Genomic DNA, 16,721 nt, shown 5'->3' on the forward strand with positions numbered 1-16,721 from the left:
TTGACTGCTTGTTTGGACTTTTCTTGAAATTTTCTCCAAATGAATATAAATCTGACTGAACACAGAACATCACATTATAAATAAATACAAAATGTGAGGTTTAATGAAGCGTAGAGAGTTGGGTATTGTATTGTATTGTATTGTATTGTATTGTATTGTATTGTATTGTATTGTATTGTATTGTATTGTATTGTATTGTATTACATTGCATTGCATTGCATTGCATTGCATTGCATTACGTGCAACAGACAGTAATCTATATGAGGGACAATAATAATTTGGATTCACTAGTGCCGCACGCGCACGCGCGCACACACACTCAGGTCCGTTTTTATGTGCGCTCTCGTACTTGCTGTATTCATGTTCCCGTGTGCGGGGACGGACAGAAGGCAACCTAGCTAAAAACACGGGGGAGCTAAAAAAGAAGCTAACCAGCGACTGACAACGTAATGCACACGTTCTCCACTAGCGACTGAATCTCGTTTTAGCCAAATAAATGTACACGTGACACGGTAACGGTTTCAGAAAACGAAACTGGATTTTCACAACCTGTTAGTGAGCCACAAAATCTCTTTATTCGACTGCGTCGGCCCCTGGAGCTTCCAGTGTTTCGACAAGAGAGCATACGAGCGCCGTTTGCAGATGAGAAGATGGAGATGCTATTTTGAATAACTGATGCACGCCAAAGTAGCATTTTTAATGCGCCAGGTATGTAAACAGAAGTGTGTGACGGCTTTTAGTCTCGCGACCAAACACCCCTGTCCGATGCGGGTCGGTTGCTTGAGTCTGTGTGTTGCCAAAGCTAATGTTGCTAACCTAAATCGCGTTTATGCTGTCGTTTTGGGGAGACGTTCATAGATTCCCATATGCTGTCGTTTATTAATCACATTAGGCCAATTATTCGCGCAATTAACAATGAAAAGAGCCTGGCACCACGACTGATCGATTCAATATACGGTACTTGCTCAGCTGTACGCATGGTGGTTCGTCATAATACTCGCATCTCTTTGTGATGCTAACGTGCTTGGTACTACTGAGGTGAGGTTCCAATTGATCAAGAGAAATCAAACTAACATTATGAGGAAGTTGAAAGGTTTGTTTACGAGCATATTTTAAACAATTGAATAAATGTAATGAATGAAGTCAGCCTGTCGTATGAATATTTGAATTGCTACTGCCATCTTGTCCACACAGATGCCACACAAACGTGAACGTGCTGGATTTTCTTCCTGTTATCCACAAACATCACTGTTGCCACCTTTACAACATCAATCCTTCAGAAATCACCTTGAGGTAGTTCTTCAGTGTATTTGGCAGTCATGGAGTGAGTTTGTTTTTCTGTCATAACACATCAAAACATTTTCTCATTATTACTAGCTAACAGTTTCTTTTACTTGCTGTAGCTGGGCCACTCCTGCTGTCAAACTGAACCCGTACACTCGAGCCCGCATGAGTGAAGCTTGGCAGCAGCATGGTGTTTCTCAACCTCAGGTGGTTCACGCCATGCCTCCCGGAGCCGAAAGTTCTCTGGGCTGTGCTGTGTATGGGATTGTCCTGCAGCAAGAGTCAACATCTCTTCAACAGCAGCAGCAGCAGACCCAGCATGGACAGCACAATCAGCAGCACAGTGGGAACCAGCAGCACGGGAGTGGGCAGCACGGTAGTGGGCAACATGGGAGTGGGCAGCATGGGAGTGGGCATCACAGTCAGCAGCACTCTACTCCAACCCAGCAGACCACCTTGCAGGTAGGAACTGAGGGAGGACACAAGTGTGGGGCCTGTGGACATGACATCTCCCACCTAGCCAACCCCCACGAGCACCAATGCATAGTAAGTCAGGATAGGTCCTTCCAGTGCACCCAATGCATGAAGATTTTTCACCAGGCCACTGACTTACTAGAGCATCAATGTGTTCAAGTAGAACAGAAGCCTTTTGTATGTGGCCTCTGCAAGATGGGCTTCTCCTTGCTAACATCTCTGGCTCACCACCACTCATCCCATAACAGCAACAATCCGATGAAGTGTTCAATATGTGAGAAGACCTACCGGCCCGGTTCTTCCGGCAGCATGAGCTCCAACTCTTCGGCAAACAATGCCCAGCAAGCTAGCAGTCTTAGGGCATCGGCCACCAGTAGCTCATCCATTCTACCCTTCCCGTCAGCCCGCGACCGCCCATACAAATGTTCTGTTTGCCAGAAGGGTTTCAAACACTTGTCAGAACTCACCCGTCATGACAGAGTGCATACAGGGGAGAAGCCTTTTAAATGTGACACGTGTGACAAGGCTTTCAGCCAGTCATCACACCTTCAGCACCACCAGCGGACACACAGCAACGAACGTCCTTTCAAGTGTGCCGTTTGTGAGAAAAGCTTCAAGCACCGTTCCCATCTGGTGCGCCATATGTACGTGCATTCCGGTGAGCACTTATTCAAATGCAACTTATGCGAGTTGCACTTCAAAGAGTCATCGGAGCTCCTTCACCATCCCTGCCACCCGCAAGGCTCTCGGCCCTTCCGCTGCGCAACCTGCGGAAAGGGTTTCAAACGCCCGTCCGATCTCCGCCAACACGAGCGAGCGCACTCAGAGGAGCGTCCGTTCCACTGTGACGAGTGTCAGATGAGCTTCAAACAGCAGTACGCCCTGGTGCGCCACCGCCGCACACACAAAGACCCAGCCGACCGGCCGTTCAAATGCAATCTGTGCGACATGGGCTTCATGCAGCCCTCGCACCTTCTCTACCACCAGCACGTGCACGGCATGGACAACCTGTTCAAGTGCGCCTCATGTCAGAAGGAGTTCAGCCAATCGGGAGAGCTACTTAGGCACAAGTGTGGCGAGTCGCCCAACACCGTGCCCGACAAGCCGTACAAGTGCGACGTGTGCGGCAAGGGCTACAAGAAGAGTTCCACGTTGCAGCGCCATCAAAACTCTCACTGCCAAGAAAAGCCCCTGAAGTGCTCCCTCTGCGACCGCCGCTTCCTCTCTTCTTCTGAATTTGTGCAGCATCGCTGCGACCCCTCCCGGGAAAAGCCGCTCAAGTGTCCCGATTGTGAGAAGCGCTTCAAATACTCCTCAGACCTCAACAGACATTTGCGTGTTCACACGGGGGAGAAGCCGTACAAGTGTGAGCATTGCAACAAGTTTTTCAAACAGCGCGAGCACATGACCAAACACCAGAACACGCACTCGAGAGAAGGACAGTTCAAGTGTGTTTGGTGTGGTGAGCGTTTCAGTGACTTGGGCTCTTTGCAGGATCACACAGTACAGCACACAGCTGATGGAGGGGACTACCCTGTGCCCCAGTGCATGTAACTGAATCCCTGAAAACTTTTTGTCCCCTGCAAGCATGTTTCTACCGAGTAGTATTGTTCTGGAAGTGTTGGGAAAGTTAATTTTCTACACGAACTTTGTAGTACATAGATCGATTCACAAATTTTAAAACAAACTTGTTTAGTTCATACTTCATAATTGAATTGTATTTTAAACAAAGTTCATTGTTTCAAAAATGAAAAGTTCATAGTTATTTTCTTACCCTAAAAAAAAAAAAAAAAGGTTGCTGCAAGATGTGACAGACATTTTCAAATTGTTTCCAACCATTTTATTCACACTAGTATCCAGGTGCTTTTATCACCTTACAACCTCAAATACAAGAGAAAATTGCTTGAATTGTCAATTGAAACAAAAACACGACTGTGGTCCAGAATGTGCAAATGCAATCAATCAGCTATAGGTGCCAGACTGAAGTAGTAAACAAAGGACGTACAAATGACATACTCAGTGTAAAGTAACATTATATTTGCTTTAACTAACTTTAGTGAATGTTTTAGTTCTTAACTTCTTTGCCCAAAGAATCAGAAAATATTTAGAATTTGGGACATAACAGTGCAAAGGTGAAGGCGCAAAGCCCAAATAAATTTCTAAAACAAAAACAATCTCATTAAGACTAACTCGTGGGTCAGCGCCATTGAGAGCACTACGTGTCCTAAAATTCCTGAATGCTCTCACAGGATGATACCTTTTCGTCGCCGTTTGCCAAAAAAGGGGTCAAGCACACGTCGCATTTTGATGGCATACGCAGCAACGTGCGACTGGCCGGGGTTGACAAATCGTTTCCCCCTGCCTAATTAAGCCTTGTTTACAGTGTGTTTAGCGGACTTTTATTTCGAAGTCTAACAAGAAAAAAACCTGGCATTGTCGAATGAAAATGAACTGCCCTTCAAAACCATTCATTGGCCCCAGAATGAGCGCGTTCACAAAAACGTTCACTAAGGAAAAATGCATTATATTCAGTTCAATCAAAATACGAACGAGTTCATGAACTTTTGTTCATTGAACGCGTTCAGGTACAACACTGTGTTCCGGTTTAGTAAAGTACACGGTTTTTGTGTGTGTGTGACTATCACTACCAGGCAGTGTAATTTGCCAATTAATTTATCAAGAAATACATCTTTGAATCCTCACCTGGACTGTTGAACTAAATTGAACTCTAGTGTTTTGCCACTTCAATTCATTACATTGTACGACAGAAGAATGCAGACAATTTGCTTTTTACCAGTCAACAGAAAGCAGTTTCTAGCTCCACCATTCATAAGCACACCACTGCAAGCGTCACCACAAATATTTTTGTACTAAAATGGCCTAAATATCAAATTATGGATTTGGAAGCTTGCATTCCATAATATCCGCCCACCTGAACATCCGCTTCAGACCTCTTGTCACAGGAGTGCAACAAAGAAACCACCATTCTTTTTAACTACCAGGTTTTGTCACAAAAAATATGGCTTTTGCTCTTCAAGAATTATAGTTGTCATTTGCAGATTACCATACTTGCCAATTTTGGGTTTTAAAAACTAAGCTGTTTTTTTTCATTGGTGTGTTGGCCTAAAGCTTTTTGCCTTATTTTTACCACATGAAGGACTATTATGCATACAGAGCTGTTTCTCTGATACTCAATAAATTACTCTAGTTACCTTTTGGGACACTGTACAAATAGGCAGTTGTATGTTATCAAATGAGGCTACACTTATATAATTACAATAACTATGCTACAAACATACACGAGCAGCCATTTCCTTTTACACTTGATGACAGACATTTGCTTTTGCTTTCTTTGCCACCACAAAATGTTCAACCTGATAGTTCCACTTCCCAATTTGCATAATTCTGGTGTTAAATGTTTTTTTGGCCCTCACAATTGAAAGACCCAGGACAGCTGCAATGCAAAGATAACTCAGTATTTTCTAATAGCTCTTGTAAATTGACTAGTGTGAAGATTTTAGTGGTTGAGGATGTTCCACTTCTAGGGAAATAGTTCTGTATGTGTGGTTTCTTTCCTAAATACACGTGTAATGCCGATCCCACACATGGAAAATGATAATATTGACATTCAATAAGTACGAGTATTCAGTCTATTGAAGTTTCCTTCAGAGGTCAGTACTGTACATAGTGGATGTATGTGATGCGTGAACTTGTCAAAATGTCTTTCAAGAAAATGTATTTAAAGATGTTTTTGTATTCTTGCTCACCATTTTAAATGACTTAACATATGTTTGTTTGTGGGTTGTTGTTTTTTTTTTGCCCTGTGTTGTCCAGTTAGTTAGGGGTATCACCAGGGAACTGTTGCCCTATGTGGGGCAGCAAACTAAAAATACACTACTATTAACAAGGACCTCTGTCAGTCATTGGCCGTGAGTCATAATCAGTTAAAGACGTTCTCTTACAGCACCCCACCCGGCATGTAGTGATTGTATCAGTATGTTGAAGGTTACCTAATGACAACCATCTTGAGTGTGTGAATGTAGACTATTTGTTTTTAAAAAAGGAAATACATACTGACAGATTTGTCATTGACATTGAGCAATGTATCAGCAGATCTGAAAGCGTAGTCTTGTAGAAAACATTTTTGGTCTGTCATAGAGGGCTCTATATTCGTGCCCAGCGCAGTTCTGGCACATAGAGCACGGTCCTACTGTGCAAAAGGTGTGGGCTACACCAAGTTTCGGTATTTTTGCAGATGCACTCAGCTCGGCATGGTTAAAAATGGGTGGTTTGCGCTGTTGTGGGTGTGAACATAGCAGACTTGCTTTTGCAGCCATTCAAAGCAGTTCCTCTTATTCCCTTTAAAATCCATGAATGTGCAAGGTTTGTAAGGAACTGCAAGCAGACCTCAACAGGCAAATCATGTAAAGTCGGTTAGGGAGTTAGTAGAGCACTGCCTTCCACCCTGATAGTACGTTTTGTGTGTGAACCATAGCTGTGCCGCGGCCCGAGAGGTTTTTTGGAAAAATACAATAAAGATGATAAAAATAATGCATTCAATGAATTGATTTCTGCAGTGATTCAGAGGTTTCCATGCACACTATTGTCATATTTATAAATGAAATGCACTTCAATCGTGTTGACCAAAATTGCGTTCGACTCCCTACGATTTGATCTAGTTCCACCAGGGGTGAAGTTTAGTCAAGCTTTAGCCACCAAATTGTAAGGTGCATTATCGTTGACACGCCCTCGGTGCGCTGGAACGGCCAGGATTTTGCACAGCGGTTTGCCAAATTCCCAACTCGCTAATCAAGGTTTGCAGCAGCACAAAAATCTAGACGTGCCAGGTTTTACACTTGAGCGCCACCTGCGTTGTCTACAAATTTAAATTTTAATCTTCTTCAAAGGGTCTGTCTGATAATGCTGAAATTTTACTCAGATGCCTATTTTAATTTCATACAATAAACCACATTACTAAAAAATGTGGATTTGGACACTGGAACAGCTTGAGGAGATTTCTGTTCATTTTAATAGGAAATTTAGCACTGTCTTTCGGTCCTGTTTGGGAGACTTACCTTCCTGGTCACAAGAGGTCGCTATGCCACAGCAGTTTAGCCGGTGATTGTGCTTCTCAATCTCAACCCCGTAGTCATCGGCTTTCACTTCCGGGTGGCGCTAGCGTCTCTTCATTCTCCCTCCGCTCCCCTTTCCTGTGCTGTCGAACGGGGAGGACCGTGGCCACTGAAGACACCCACAGTTCGTCGGCCGCCGTCTTGTCCTGGGGGGGTCTCTCGAAGCGCTCATTCCCCGCACAGCCGGTCGCTGATGACGCGGGATCCGCTGCAGGTGGTGCACGGCGGCGAGCGCTCCTCGTCTGTGCGACATCTCCGCGCTCAAGTAGCATCGCTCGCTAACGTTAGCTTACAACATCGATCTCCGATACTCCACCCCCTCTCTTCCTCCCGGAGCTCGACCCCACTACCGATCAACATCGCCAATCAACATTTGATTGATAGCTAAGAGTGGACCACCGAGGGGTTACTGCCCTCCATTTGGCACAGGAAACGTATCGCTTTACCCCCTAACGTTTTATATTCAGGGCCCGTGGCTCCAAAGTAGACCCTCACTTTTAACTAAGCGGTGTTGAAATTACTGACACCAATCCTCGGTGGCCACTTTTGGAGCCGCTGTCTTTTCTACCTCATCACCCCGATGCCTCCTCGCTCCTCTCCGGAACCTCGACTTCCTCTCTTAGCCCCATCGGGAACGTTGTATCTGACAATCCGGTGAAGGAGAACTGCAGGGCGGGCATTTGAGCTCCTCTCCGCCCGCTCCCCTTTTATCGTCACTTGCTGCAGACGGAAGCTAGCTGTCCCGTTCGTCCACCTATCACCCACCTACGAGCTTCGATCCTGATCTTGGTCTACAACCGGAACCCACACAACATTGTCCGTGACCAATCTCCCGTCCCGTGACCGCCCCGCTTCCGAGCCACGGGTCTCGCCATGCCGGGTCCAGTGGCCGGTAGCAAGTCCCGTGTGTACGTCGATGTCAACACACTGAAGAGCCGGGATTACTGGGACTACGAGGCCCACGTACCCAACTGGAAGTGAGGACATTTCTTATTCTGGTTGTCTTTAATAGCATGTGATGCCTGAACACTGCACATAATGGCTGCTTGTTAGGGAAAGTGTGGATGGTTGTCTATTTTTACACTTCTTGCTGCGAGGGTGTGATGACACCACATTGCAGTCTCGCACCATCCTCCTTGCTACTTTGCCAGATTTATGCTTTGAAAGTGCTCAGCACATTTTTCAAAAGCATATTGTGTTCTTCTTCCTCATAGCTCTGGGTTAAAATTTGCTCTGGCCATAGGTTGAATGGTATAAATTATCAATCGATGTCAATGTGATCATAAATGGTTGGTTGTCTATATCAGGTGACCAATCCGGGGTGTACCCCAGGGCTTCAGACTGCCCACTAATGGTGGCCTTTGCACCCGTGTGACCAATCATATTATTGAGAAATATGTTTTTTTTTTTTTATTAATTTACTTATTTTGCACCACTGTGCTCCTAGTAAAAAAAAAAAAAAAGTTTAGAATATCACAGGTTCGAGTCTTGCTCTGGCCAATAATGAGAATATGGCAGCTAGTTGTTGGAGACAACCCTAACCCTTCCAGTTCTCGCCAAGCAGTTTTGCGTGCCTCTTTAACTCTGAATCTGGCCTGGAATGTCTGCATGTGTGCAACACAAAGTATGTATGTACAGTATTGCAGTGTGAGTTACGTTTCCCTCTGAAGAATTGTAATGACTAAACCGAGCTAAATATATTAGTTCGGTTTGGTCTAAAATATGAATAAACATTTAACATACAAAATATATTATAAGTAAGCTTCAGCTCTCCTCTGAGCCAAATGACGACAAGCAGTGTAGGAAAAGGATGGTTGGATGGGCTTTCACTCCGGATCTAAAGATAATTTTTCCACTATTGCTTACATGCATACACTGCACAGATTCTCTGTCTGTCCCCATAGCAACCAAGAGGACTACCAGCTGGTACGTAAACTGGGCAGAGGGAAGTATAGTGAAGTGTTCGAGGCCATAAACATCACCAACAACGAGAAGGTGGTGGTCAAGATTCTGAAGGTGAGCACGTTTGATCCGAAAGAGAAAACTACAACGACCTCTCCTCATTTTTAAAATAACGATGCACATGATGAAGGTGGGCGAAAAGTAGTTTGACAGTGCATGAAACGGTCAGTCTACTACCCCCATGAAAGATGTCTATATTATTCTCTTCTTGTGTTAAACTGCTTTCTAAGGCTTGTCGTTTTGGAATATTAGTTTCAAGAAGCCAAAGAAAAAAGAAAAATAATCTTGGTAGTCACTGAACTGAGTTCTGGTGAGATTGCATGACACGCGGTTTTAATTCTAAAGTTTTGCGTGACACCTACAAAGTACAACCTTGAAAAAGGTAATATGGCTTTAGAATCAGTATTTTTCTCAGATAGAAATCAGATTTCCTACTCAAATCTTTCATTTTTACATAAAGGAAAAGCAATTGACTTGCAGAACAACTTTTCCTTTAACATTTTCCTCTTTCTGTATTTCTCCTGAAAACGGGCTTTGAAAACCAGATCCAATTACAATACAATTAATAACATTAATTACCACAGAAATAATGAAAAGGAAATATTTTTTTGAAATCAAGTTTTTCCTCTTGGAAGTATCAGTCCCTACTAAATGAACATTTTGAATGTTCAGCAGTTTAACATGACAGGCACGCTCTGCAAAATATTTGCGTCTCAGAAGAGCATACTTTTGGTTGTTATTGACTGCCTTTCACAAGGCTCTTTGGCATATGGAACACAATTTGACAATGATTCCACTCATGCTGTCCCATTTTTGAAGACAGGTCGCTTGACCATTTGGAAAAGGAGTGGCGAATTAGGCAATTCTGAGGTTTTTTTCCCAATGTGCTCTGCTCAGCCATGTTTGGGGCAAGCAGTGCACATCCATGGGGATGCACTTTGACATACAGATGACGGCAAAAATAATATCAGCTAGTAGGGCTGCTCAATTATGGGTAAAAATCATAATCACGATTATTTTGTTCAATATAGTAATCACAATTATGTTTTGGAAATTGGAAAAGCATTTACTGAACATGATTGGAACTATTTATTGAACATATTAAAAAAAAAAACACTCTCCTATTAACAGTTGGGAAAGTTCATTTTCTACACTAATGAAATGAGTGAAAGTTCAATTCACAAATTTTAAAATGAACTTGTTCAGTTCGTAGTTCATCATTTTAATTTTATGAACTTTAAGTTTATGGTTCTAAAATTTAAAACTTTATAATTCTTTTCTTCCCTCAATCAAAAAAAAAAAGTTGCTTCGCGTTGTTACCCTCTGGCATTATCTCGTTGTTTTCACCCATTCCATTTACACTAATATCTAGGTGCTATTGCTGTAGCATCTTAAATACAAGAGAAAATTGCTTGAATTGTCTTTTTCCGTATGTATTGAAACAAAAACATGACTGTGGTCCAGAATGCGCAAACACAAATTTATGTCTTGCTTGCCCAAAGAACCAGAAAACGTTTAGAATTTGGGACATAAAAGTGCAAAGGTAAATCAATTACTAAAATAACAGAAACAATCTCATTAAGAGTAATTTGTGGTTCAACGCCAAATGCCTGAATGCTCTCACAGGATGATGATACCGTTTGACAAGAAAGGGCGAGTGGGGATGCTCGTCGCGCGACACGTGAGTTTTCATCGAATGGAGCGTCTGACATCGCGCTTTCGTCGTATTTTGATGAGGCGCGTGCCGTGCCGCTGTTGGTGGCCAAATCCTTTTCCCCCTTGCCTTGTTTCCAGTGTGTTTAGCATGGTTTTATTTTGAAGTCTAAGAGAAACCCTGGCATCCTTGAACAAAAGTAAACTGCCGTTCAAAATCATTCATTGGCCCCAGGATAAGCGCGTTCACGGAGCAAAAATGCCTACGTTCGTCCAAAATATGAACGACTTCATGAACATTCGTCCATTAAGGTACAAAACTGCCTGTTAAATATGGCCTGGATCTCTACTCTGCACACGCGGGGGCGTAGCGGTTGAGTTGCGTTTGCACATCTCAGAACGAAAACAGCAAATAATCGTTTGTCCTCGATTATATGACTTTTGAGATCGTCTGGAGCTAAAATCGTAAGCATGATTAAAATTCAATTCATTGAGCAGCCCTATGAACTAGTATCCGCCGCACCTAAACGGCATTTTTGCTGCGAGAGTTGTCTGAGTGACTTGACAGTATGATGCTGAAGCATGCAGGCCAGAGGCAGGCCAGCTGAATAAGCAGCTTCAGCATCAGGAGTCAAAAGTGACATGTGATGTGATTTCCCACTCCCCAACTCCCCATCCCATGTCACATCTCAGCCAGTTAAGAAAAAGAAGATCAAGCGTGAGATCAAGATCTTGGAGAACCTGAGAGGTGGGACCAACATCATCCGTCTGGTGGACACAGTCAAAGACCCCGTGGTGAGTTAACAAATGAAATTATATCCATAGTGTACATTTTGAGTGCAACCATGTGGATGGTGGACAAGCATCTGTTGGTTTCTTTCATACACCAGTTTCTTCATCACTGTCTGAATAATAGTTTGCTGTTAAATGAGCAAGTTTTCTTCTCTTTGTCATTTTATCACAGTCCCGAACTCCAGCACTTGTCTTTGAATGCATCAATAACACAGACTTCAAGGTAACAACGGTCACCTTTTTAAATATTGACCAATGTTGGGATGTTTTCAAATGACAAATTCATCTCTCACCCCTACAGGAGTTATACCAGAAGTTGACTGACTATGATATCCGTTTTTATATGTACGAACTACTGAAGGTGAGAAACTTTTTTTTTTTTTTTTTTTTTTAAATGACATTTAGTAGATTTCGTCAGAATGTTCATTATCAATGTTTGGTCTGTACTTGTCACTGGCCAGGCCCTGGACTACTGTCACAGCATGGGAATCATGCACCGAGATGTCAAACCCCACAATGTGATGATCGACCACCAGTTGAGAAAGGTAGGCGGTCTCCTATTAATTACACACAGTAACACACTCACACACACACACTTACACTTGATGAAGCACCAATGAAAAATGGCCATGGTGTCTTATGAGTCCAGATGATGGACTGACTGTACATTTATCCATCCATCCATCCATCCATCCATCCATCCATCCATCCATCCATCCATCCATCCATCCATCCATCCATCCATCCATCCATCCATCCATCCATCCATCCATCCATCCATCCATCCATCCATCCATCCATCCATCCATCCATCCATCCATCCATCCATCCATCCATCCATCCATCCATCCATCCATCCATCCATCCATCCATCCATCCATCCTCAACACGGCTTATCCATCCATCCATCCATCCATCTTCAACACGGTTTATCCTGTTCAGGGTCGCATCCATCTTCAACACGGCTTATCCTGTTCAGGGTTGCAGGGGTGCTGACATTGAGCGAAAGGCACACTATACCCTGAACTGATCACCAGCCAGTCGCAGGGCACACATAGAGACAAACAATCGATTTGTCACTGAGCGGGAATCAATCCCACGCGACCCGCATACAAGTCAGACGACGACTGTACATACAAAATACTAAACCTGAAAGTTAAGACGATATCTGGCAACTAAGTGGATGCAAGCCAACCAACCAGATACCCTAAAGTCAGCCAATGACTATCATCCGACGGAGATTGCACGGTGTGGTGATGTCACAAATTACAGGCAGTGAAAAGAGTGAGACACATCTGCTCACCGTGCATTGCCAAGCCATAGAAATAAAGTATATGGTTAATTATTTTACAACAATAATTAACCATATTTCCAACTTTATCAGTATCATAAATTTTGTCCATGTTGCCCATCACTCCTGTAGATGTAGGTTCTTTCCATCAGTGGCACGGGCCTGTTGTATTCAAAGCCTTTTTTTGCCCCCTCATTCTGTTGCCTTTTTGACTCATGTTAGAGAATATTCTCTCTCTTCTTGGTTATGTGAGTTCCGCTAACTGTGAATAGTGTGGGAGGACGAGCCTCAAAATAACAGCAGATGTAATTTTGGTCCGACCACTCTCATGGTGAATACTACTAGAATGCTGTTGTGGATGGTGGAATTTTTCACGATGAATAAGATCTGACAAAGTAGCTGACAGAGATGGGAAAAAAATCAAGTCCGATTTCAAGTAGTTTGAGAAGAACTGAGTATATGTGTGGTCATTCTTAAAACGATATCACAGTTTATTGCGGTGCTATCAACACACCCAACATGATTATCAAAGATTTTTAAAAATGAGTTATTAAAAAGCATTTCAATGGTTTTAAAAGTCATTCACGCTCCCGCATGTAGGATGGAATCACCATTTTTGCACTTCAAATTATACACTGCAACATGTCCAGCAGGGGGAAACAAATCGCCACCAAAGCGTCAGTTTAAGAGACATTTCAGGACTTCCATCTCATGGGGTTTGGTTACATTCCTCTTAATAGAGAAAATTGACCACTCGACATTACTTCCCATATTTTTCAGTTCTGTCTGAATGCTGGATTTTAATAAGTGTTACCCCCCCCCCAGCTACGCCTTATAGATTGGGGTCTGGCAGAGTTCTATCACCCTTCCCAGGAGTACAATGTCAGAGTGGCATCCCGATATTTTAAAGGCCCCGAGCTCCTGGTGGATTATCAGGTAAGGCGCGTAACGTGCTGGCTTAGAAAGAAATTTTAGTATTGATTAGTATTTTTTTTTTTACGTAAATTTGTGTTGTGCAGCATATAATAAGTTCATGTACAATAGCAAAATAAATTTATGTGCATAATAGACATTAAAAGTATATTGCTTGTAGTGGACTCAACAGCAAGATGCTTAATGTCAAGAGTCCATTTTTGGTTTAGCAGTTATTGCACTTTTCCTTTTCTATCGTTGCACGTCTTATAGTGCATGACAAAAGGCAAAACAAACGTGGGAGATTTTGTGTTGTTCACATAGCTGATAGGAATTGCTTCCATCGCTATTGTTTGAACTCTGTCTTTCAGATGTATGATTACAGTCTAGACATGTGGAGCTTGGGCTGTATGCTTGCCAGCATGATCTTCCAGAAAGAGCCCTTCTTCCACGGGCAGGACAATTATGACCAGGTAACTCTCTCACCGAGGCATCTCAGACGTTGAGATTGATTGTTTGCCTCAGACGAGTCTGTTTTGCAGCTGGTGCGAATTGCCAAGGTTCTGGGGACAGATGAGCTGTTCGGCTACCTGCGTAAATACCACATCGAACTGGATCCACGCTTCAAAGATCTGCTTGGACAGTAAGTCAGCCAGAATTCTCACTTTAACTAGTTTGTAGTTAAATTTGTCATGGACAGGAACATTCTTTGTGCAAGCTGAAACAGTCCGATGCCCTTAAAACGGCTTTGTATTTTCTAGGCATCGTTGTGCAATTATGAAATCATGAAGACCAACTGTACCATTGTCATTTTATCGCATGGAGTGTATAGTCTTCTGTGAAGCTGGAAAAAAAAAAAATTATTTTACTTAGTCATGTCGATTTTAAATTAGAAAATAATAGCTAGATATTTGTTTCCTTGTAAAAAAAAAAACCAAAGAGATAGATAGATACTTTATTGATCCCGGGGGAAATTCTGTTGCCAGCAGTTAAATACATTAATAGATAGAAAATACTAACATCGGACACGACAAAATGATAACAAAAGAGAGGAAGAGAACAGACCTGATGTACATTTTATTGTGAAGTTGGAGTTTCCGGGATTGTAGCTAAATTGACTAGCAGCTGGCATGAAAATCACTCGCCTATTGGCACAGCACATTTTCTCATTTTTTTGCTTGACAAAAACCTAGCATTTGAACTAGGGTGTGTCGCCTTTTTTAAATTCACCGTACTCTTCAAATGTAGAATTACATGAAGAAATAAGTAACGGGGGATCATCACATAAAATAATTAGTCTTTATTTACGTTCCGAATCAGTGTTAAATGAACCTCATACAGCTCTGGGGACCATAACTGCTGCCTAAGTGCTTCAGAGTGTATACATAAATTGATATCAAATCAGACAAGGTTATTTTGTGAATGTTGTGACTCTAGTACAATAATGACAACCCTTTGCCAATTCTTTGACTTACTTGCTGCGCATGATCTCAGACAGAGCAGGAAGCGCTGGGAGCAGTTTGTGCAAACCGAAAACCAGCACCTAGTGAGTCCTGAGGCTTTGGACCTTCTGGACAAGCTGCTACGCTATGACCACCAACAGAGATTGACAGCCACAGAGGCCATGGAGCATCCCTACTTCTGTCAGTAACACACACATTCCATCCTTAGACCCCAGTGTGAATGTTGGCGCAGCATTGACACTGCGAAGTGTCCCTGAATGTTTTTCTTTAGCTTGTGCTCTATTGTTGGTATTCAATAATTTGTCAGTGTGGCGCTTCAGGATGCATTAACACTAACTACTGTAACTTACAACAGACCCAGTTGTAAAGGAGCAGTCTCTGTCCAACTCTGACAACATGGTTTCCAGTGGCAACACCACGGCGCGATGAAACAAAGGTGTGTATTCTATACAATAGAACAAAATCTGGGAAGGCGACATTAGAAACGTCTTGGGATTAAATGGGCACTTAAACAAAATCATTTGGTGCCACAATTTTAGAATATTAGGATATCAGGTCAAAGGTTAGATCAAACAGCCAATCATGAAAAGCTTTCTGTGCACTCTGTTTATTTTACATTTTGAAATGGGTTAATATGTTCCCTTGTGTCATTTCTCCTCTTTCTCTGCAGAAAGTCGAAAGAAGAAGGATGTTTGTTACCTCAACTTTGTCCGCGGTTGTGACAGTAACTTTGACAAGTGTACAGTGACAATGGATCAAAGTAACTGACCAGTTACACTCTCGCAGATATGTGCAAACAGACACGTACACATACACACATGCAAGCAGGTATACATACACCCTCCTCCTCTGTATCAGTCTGTGATTGGCCTGTTCTGGTGTCCTGTCCAGCAGTCTGACCAATGAGCTTGAAGCTGCTCACCACCCGACCCCCTCCCATGTCAGTCTCATGTACAAGGACAATACTTTTAAAGATTCCCTCTCCATGCCTCCATCCTTCCTTTATGTCGTCCCACCTCTTTGTTTGCATCAGCATGGAAGATGGACAGGAGTGTGACCCCCGTACAAGCCACCACCACTCCCTCTCCCCAAGACCCCCCCGTTCATCCATGCACCCATCTCTCTGTCCGCCCTCCTTGCCATCTTTTACCCTGACAGACAAATGTCTTAGCACTACTCCAGTTCTGAAGGTGGCATGGTGGACTCTCTCTAGCTAGAATGATAATAATATTAATGAAAAATAAATGATTTTTATTTAGATGAACTTTGCCTGTCAAGAGTTTTTTTTTTTGTTTTTTGTATAATGTATAAAGGAATTGAAAAAGGAATTGCATGCAATCCTGCAATGATGCAAACTACACCAAGTAGAAAAAGGTGACATGAATAAGACCTGCACCATCAGCTCTGTTCTCAGGGCTAAACTTAAAACCACAGTGGACACTCATAAGCTGGCTTATGATAGCAAAAAAACACCCTATAAATGATGCCAATTTATATGCATTGACAAATAAAAATTTACAAACAAATGCTGATAAACCTCCAAAATTCAATGTAAGCATTGCGTCATGCTTCGTCCATAAAATGAAAAGAAACAGAAATAGCCAAGGTGGTCTTTTTAAATGACTCTGACTACCCTTCTGCTGGTGTTTCCAAAAATTTAGCATATGTTGCATACGTGTTCAAACAATTTCATTGTTACTCGGACAAAAAATACTGTATGGAAAGCGTTTATCATAGATTGACATTGTCAAAGTGTTT

At 42.6% G+C, this 16,721-nt stretch overlaps 2 protein-coding genes across 3 annotated transcripts; both read left to right on the forward strand.

Moving 5' to 3' along the window:
• The first annotated feature begins 323 nt into the window (after positions 1–323).
• On the forward strand, positions 324–6,313 carry znf319b (zinc finger protein 319b). 2 transcript variants are annotated; one of them, XM_049722525.2, is made up of 3 exons: positions 324–708; positions 1,195–1,293; positions 1,404–6,313. In XM_049722525.2, exon 3 carries the CDS (start codon positions 1,450–1,452, stop codon positions 3,310–3,312), a length of 1,863 nt encoding a protein of 620 aa, XP_049578482.1. In that variant the 5' UTR covers positions 324–708; positions 1,195–1,293; positions 1,404–1,449; the 3' UTR covers positions 3,313–6,313. The 2 variants fall into 2 exon arrangements, with proteins under 2 accessions (XP_049578482.1, XP_049578481.1); XM_049722524.2 differs by having other exon boundaries at positions 326–708; positions 1,195–1,324.
• A 610-nt stretch (positions 6,314–6,923) lies between these two features.
• csnk2a2b (casein kinase 2, alpha prime polypeptide b) lies at positions 6,924–16,227 on the forward strand. The gene is made up of 12 exons (XM_049722527.2): positions 6,924–7,867; positions 8,795–8,906; positions 11,199–11,300; positions 11,470–11,520; positions 11,599–11,658; positions 11,759–11,842; positions 13,414–13,524; positions 13,872–13,973; positions 14,043–14,143; positions 14,995–15,143; positions 15,319–15,399; positions 15,634–16,227. The coding sequence occupies exons 1-11, from the start codon at positions 7,764–7,766 to the stop codon at positions 15,390–15,392; spliced, it is 1,050 nt and encodes a 349-aa protein (XP_049578484.1). The 5' UTR covers positions 6,924–7,763; the 3' UTR covers positions 15,393–15,399; positions 15,634–16,227.
• Positions 16,228–16,721: the final 494 nt, after the last annotated feature.

Source organism: Syngnathus scovelli, chromosome 6 (assembly GCF_024217435.2).
Source record: "Syngnathus scovelli strain Florida chromosome 6, RoL_Ssco_1.2, whole genome shotgun sequence".
Lineage (NCBI taxonomy): Eukaryota > Metazoa > Chordata > Actinopteri > Syngnathiformes > Syngnathidae > Syngnathus > Syngnathus scovelli.

What these genes read in the sequence shown, in the direction of transcription:
- csnk2a2b (XM_049722527.2), top strand. Translation starts at nt 7,764, where the DNA reads ATGCCGGGTCCAGTGGCCGGTAGCAAGTCCCGTGTGTACGTCGATGTC. An exon ending in ATATGTACGAACTACTGAAG is followed by an intron (nt 11,659 to 11,758) that starts GTGAGAAACTTT and finishes GTCACTGGCCAG; the next exon opens with GCCCTGGACTACTGTCACAG. An exon ending in TTCAAAGATCTGCTTGGACA is followed by an intron (nt 14,144 to 14,994) that starts GTAAGTCAGCCA and finishes GCATGATCTCAG; the next exon opens with ACAGAGCAGGAAGCGCTGGG.